This window comes from Oncorhynchus clarkii, chromosome 1 (assembly GCF_045791955.1).
Source record: "Oncorhynchus clarkii lewisi isolate Uvic-CL-2024 chromosome 1, UVic_Ocla_1.0, whole genome shotgun sequence".
NCBI classification, from domain to species: Eukaryota; Metazoa; Chordata; class Actinopteri; order Salmoniformes; family Salmonidae; genus Oncorhynchus; species Oncorhynchus clarkii.
In genome coordinates, this window is record NC_092147.1 from 42,776,581 (window position 1) to 42,782,580 (window position 6,000).

General features: G+C 42.6%; 1 protein-coding gene across 2 annotated transcripts in view; it reads right to left on the reverse strand.

Annotated features, from left to right (window-relative positions):
- LOC139407332 (bcl-2-like protein 13) overlaps positions 1-6,000 on the reverse strand; it is a 47,140-nt gene that overhangs the window by 14,911 nt on the left and 26,229 nt on the right. For both annotated transcript variants that reach the window (XR_011634090.1, XM_071151039.1), the window contains exons 4-6: positions 5,938-6,000; positions 1,846-1,918; positions 1,027-1,155 (exon numbers count right to left, since the gene is read on the reverse strand). The exon at positions 5,938-6,000 is cut by the window's right edge and continues 94 nt beyond it. Coding sequence is in view for 1 of the 2 variants with exons in the window: in XM_071151039.1 (XP_071007140.1) it covers positions 1,027-1,155; positions 1,846-1,918; positions 5,938-6,000 (265 nt within the window). In the remaining variant the exon portion in view is untranslated. The remainder of the gene's footprint in view (positions 1-1,026; positions 1,156-1,845; positions 1,919-5,937) is intronic.

Genomic DNA, 6,000 nt, shown 5'->3' on the forward strand with positions numbered 1-6,000 from the left:
CATGGATAGGTTTAGGCTTCAACATGATACTCACATTTGCCCTATACCCATGATGAGGTTGCTACAAACTACCCTACAAATGAACGTTTATAACATAGGTGCACAGATTGAGACAAATTGGAATAATCAAGGTGACAGAGTGTGACAAATTTTTTCTTGCCTGCATCTAGCTGATCTGGAGTGTAATCATTAGTCCAAACCAGTTGCAAAATGTTACATTCTGTAACTAAAACAAGAGTTTATTTTGGACAAATTCACTTAGGTCCCTCCCAGTTCAGTTCCGTGTGCTTCAGTTTAAGAAAAGTTTTGCAACAGAATCAGCGGAATGAATACACCCCTGATGACAGTTCACTTTCATAGCAGCATCATCACTTTACTCATTGTATAATTCCTTCTATGCACTCTCCTCCTCTCACCTTTTCCCTTTGCCTGTGGACTTCAGTGCACATCACAACAGCGGTCTGTGACCAGGTGCAAAAACTTCTCCAAGCCAAACCGTCATACCATAAACACGAAACAGCCTACGTTGTCACCATATTAACTTAAGTCAACAAACTAGAACTAACGCATTAGTAAACCCACAATCAGACAGTAAGCACTTTAATAGTTACACCAGCAGGCCCCGGTGGCAATAAATTAATAAAACACAAAAGCTTACCTTGATTTGGAAGAGTTGCCGTGTTAGATAGCCTGCTAGCTAACATAAATAACATGACACTTCAGAGAGTCAAGTGGTTGAGTAGGCTAAATTAGCTGCATTAGCTAAGTGAGTGAAAGGTAAACTAAAAGAGGTCTCTCCCTCTCTATAGCCAGTCTCTCAACAATGACTAAATGCCCTTACAGCCAACCATGTACAGTGGATCTCTGGCACCCTCCTCTGGCTATAGTGTGTTGTGAAAAGAAACAGCAGCCAACAGGTCAAGGCTGAGACATTAATCTGCTTGAACTTTGCATAAGATATTAATAAGTGGTTCATTCTTGGCTTGTCCTCCGTCCCATCCCTCCCCTTGTCCAGTGTCCACTCACCCATCCTCCCTGCCGGATGATGTAGTCCGCCTCAGCCTCCTCCAGGAAATTGACCCCCAGAGGAAGGAGAGTGGCCAGGATCTGTCCTTCTCCCTGTAGGGCCTGCAGCAGCACTAAAGGCACCAGCACCTGGGGACAGTGTATTAGGCCCAGTTCAAGACACTACCCCAAAGGAACCAGGATGGGTAAAAGCAAAATGGTGGTTCCACCAGGACTTTCAACAAGGCTATGGGGAGCTTCCACCACACATCAGATTCAGGGATGGCACGGTAATTGTATAATCATGTAACCGCTAATTATGAATGAAGACAGTGAGAAAAAAAATCATAACAGTAAAAAAAAAAAAAAAAATCCATGTTATTACTCAACTTCATATTCAAGTCGACAAACTTCACCCAAAAGCAGCAAAGTAGTTTGGCTTACATCTAACAGCAGATAAGGAGAGACCAGACAAAAGTAGCTAGTTTTAGAATTTTGTGATGTGGACTAAACAGCTGACTGAAGGCAGGACATACATTTGAGTCGGTTTGTGGTAACATGGATTCGTACGTGATGAAACTTTGTTGCTTGTTTCAGCAAGGTGTTGTAGCAAACCAGTCTTCGGTTGCCTGTGTCTTTTTTGCTATTCAAACGATAAAAACGGTGACCGCAGTCAATTGGCTGACAAATACCAGTCATTCCATGATCATCGCAGCCCTAATCAGATTCCTTAGGGCTGTGGTGTTTGCATTTACTAAGAGCTAGGGAAAAAGCGTCTAGGTTGTTTCTGAACTAGGCCTAATAGGCAGTAACAGCAGGTGCAAAGTAGAGATCCCTCACCTTGGCCCAGCCGCTCTGCGTGTGGCAGGAGACGTCTTGTGCTGCTTTTCTGAAACGCTCGTAGTCCAAAGGGCTGCCAAATGAACACACACAGTGATCATTCGCCAATGACCTTGTGAGTAACTTGAGAAATGCATGCGTCACAGAAAGCTGGTTTATAAATATGGTTAAGCTACATTAGAGACCCATGCATTCCTAGCCTATGTGATATATGAGTAATGTTCTTACATTTCTGTAACTTGAGAAAATTAAACAGAAGCCTATATGCTAGTTTGTCATTTATTAAACCTATATGGAGAGTTTCTTAGAAGAAGGCCTCAGAGTGGCACAAGGCACTGCATCTCAGCGCAAGAGGAGTCACTAGAGTCCCTGGTTCGAATCCAGGCTCTCACTTCCGGCCGTGATTGGGAGTCTACCCCAGCCAAACCCGGATAACGCCGGGCTAATTGTTCGCCGCACATCATTGTAAATAAGAATTTGTTCTTAACTGACTTGCCTAGTTAAAAGGTGAGAATGTATTTTTTATAAATAAATCCATATCATTAAAAGCGCAGTTAAAAATAAAAATAGACTGAAGTAGTCATATAATACAACCTCATACAAAATATCAATGTGCTGTTCTGAACTTGCTAGACAGGAACACTTTCCCTAAGACAGTATGAAAGGCACCATCAACTCCACCCTGACTGTAGGCCTACTGGTACAGGTGAGCCAGAGACGCATGTATATTTATGCTGATGAGGCTACCCAGCACTGCTGTGCTGTCTGTATTCAAGGATTCTTGAAGGCACTGAAACGCATGCCTTTTCCCAACCAAAATTGTCAACTACCAAACTAATAGGTTTCAACAACAAAAAGGGAAAACCACAATACAAAGAGTTTACTAAACCTGTTCTCTTTTAAAAAGGGTGAGCAGTGAACACTACAGCGGGCTACTCATGCTGCATGCACACACACAATGAGAATGTTTGGCTAGATGTACACCAGGGGAGAACTGCCCCCTCTCATTGAAGCCACGAAGTTCAAGGCCGACTGCAGTACTGCAGGCATTGTTTTCAGAAAACAGGATCCCCATTATAGTGAACAGGAGGATGGCAATCTTCATGGATAAAAAAATAAAAATAAACCTGGTACCAATATTTGCTTCTCTTACACCAGATGTAAGTTATGATAGGTTACACAGAATAAGTTAATGATAATTTAATAGTACAACAGCTAGCTCCAAGTCTTTATACAAATGAAGTCGGAAGTTTACATACACCTTATCCAAATACATTTAAACTCAGTTTCCCAATTCCTGACATTTAATCCTAGTAAAAATCCCCTTTCTTAGGTCAGTTAGGATCACCACTTTATTTGAAGAATGTGAAATGTCAGAATAATATTATTTATTTCACCTATCCCTTCATCACATTCCCAGTGGGTCAGACGTTTACATACACTCAATTAGTATTTGGTAGCATTGCCTTTAAATTGTTTAACTTGGGTCAAACGTTTTGGGTAGCCTTCCACAAGCTTCCCACAATAAGTTGGGTGAATTTTTGCCCATTCCTCCTGACAGCTGGTGTAACTGAGTCAGGTTTATAGGCATCCTTGCTCGCACACGTTTTTTCATCTCTGCCCACACATTTTCTATAGGATTGAGGTCAGGGCTTTGTCATGGCCACTCCAATACCTTGACCTTGTTGTTCTTAAGCCATTTTGCCACAACTTTGGAAGTATGCTTGGGGTCATTGTCCATTTGGAAGACCCATTTGCGACCAAGCTTTAACTTCCTGACTAATGTCTTGAGATGTTGCTTCAATATATACACAATTTTCCAACCTCATGATGCCATCTATTTTGTAAGTGCATCAGTCCCTCCTGCAGCAAAGCACCCCCACAACATGATGTTGCCACCCCCGTGCTTCACGGTTGGGATGATGATCTGCGGTTTGCAAGCCTCCCCCTTTTTCCTCCAAACATAACGATGGTCATTATGGCCAAAGTTCTATTTTTGTTTCAGACCAGAGAACATTTCTCCAAAAAATACAATCTCTGTCCCCATGTGCAGTTGCACACCGTAGTCTGGCTTTTTTAATGGCGGTTTTGGAGCAGTGGCTACTTCCTTGCTGAGCGGCCTTTCAGGTTATGTCGATACAGGCCCCGTTTTATTGTGGATATAGATACTTTTGTACCCGTTTCCTCCAACATCTTCACAAGGTCCTTTGCTGTCGTTCTGGAATTGATTTGCACTTTCCGCACCAAAGTACGTTCATCTCTAGGAGGCAAAATGCATCTCCTTCCTGAGTGGTATGACGGCTGCGTGGTCCCATGGTGTTTATACTTGCGTACTATTGTTTGTGCAGATGAGCGTAGTACCTTCAGACGTTTGGAAATTGCTCCCAAGGATGAACCAGACTTGGAGGACAAAAAAAATATATTTTTTTAAAATTCTGAGGTCCTGGCTGATATCTTTTGATTTTCCCATGATGTCAAGCAAAAAGTCACTGAGTTTGAAGGTCGGCCTTGAAAAACACCTCCAATTGACTCAAATTATGTCAATAAGCCTATCAGAAGCTTATAAAGCCATGACATTTCCTGGAATCTTCCAAGCTGTTTAAAGGCACAGTCAACTTAGTGTATGTAAACTTCTGACCCACTGGAATTGTGATAGTGAATAAGTGAAATTCTGTCTAAACAATTGTTGGAAAAATTACCTGTGTCATGCACAAAGTAGATGTCCTAACAGACTTGCCAAATCTATAGTTTGTTAACAAGACATTTGTGGAGTGGTTGACCTAAGTGTATGTCAACTTCCAACTTCAACTGTGTGTGTGTATATATATATATATATATATATATATATATATATATATATATATATATATATATATATATATATATATATATATATATATATATATATATATATATATAAAAAACAAAAAAAAAAATGTCCCTTTTTCAGGACCCTGTCTTTCAAAGATAATTCGTAAAAATCCAAATAACTTCCAAAACGGTCGTTAAGACACTAACAGCTTACAGACGGTAGGCAATTAAGGTCACAGTTATGAAAACTTAGGCCACCAAAGAGGCCTTTCTAGGGACTCTTTGAAAAATACCAAAAGAAAGATGCCCAGGGTCCCTGCTCATCTGCATGAACGTGCCTTAGGCATGCTGCAAAGAGGCATGCTGTTGTGGCCAGGGCAATAAATAGCAATGTCCGTACTGTGAGATGTTTAAGAAAGCGCTACAGGATGGACAGCTGATCGTCCTTGCAGTGGCAGACCATGTGTAACACCTGCACAGGATCTGTACATCCGAACATCACACCTGCGGATGGCAACAACAACTGCCCGAGCTACACCAGGAACGCACAATCCCTCCATCAGTGCTCAGACTGTCCGCAATAGGCTGAGAGAGGCTGGACTGAGGGCTTGTAGGCCTGTTGTAAGGCAGGTCCCCACCAGACATCACTGGCAACAACGTTGCCTATGGGCACAAACCCACCCTCGCTGGAACAGACTGGACTGGCAAAAAGTGCTCTCCACTGACGAGTCATGGTTGTGTCTCAACTGGGGGTGATGGTCGGATTTGCGTTTATCGTCAAAGGAATGAGCGTTACAGCGAGGCCTGTACTCTGGAGCAGGATCGATTTGGAGGTGGAGGGTCCGTCATGGTCTGGGGCGGTGTGTCATTGCAGGCAATCTCAACGCTGTGCATTACAGGGAAGAGTAGGCTCATCCTGACATGACCCTCCAGCTTGACAATGCTCCCGTCAACGCAGGTGGTCTTCTGGTAGGTCGTCATTGTAAATAAGTTTGTTCTTAACTGACTTGCCTAGTTAAATAAAGGTCAAATAAATAAAAGTACCCTGATACTCAATGAAAGGGGTAACACTGAGCTAGCCTGCAAAGTCACTTCCTGGAGTAGCTCAAACTGCGCGTGTTATGTCTACATAAATCGCCTACATGAGACGCCATCTTAACCAACCTCCTTGGCTTCAAATGCTCTATCGAGTCTTCACATTGAAATGAATGGCATCACGTGATCGAAGGCTTTGTCCATTCATAGATCGTCATTGATGTATACTGGAGAACAGACACTCACGCACTGAGGAGTGTGTGTACAGTGGAGGTCAGGTGTGTGTCCAGGTCTCTGGCCACCCGGTCG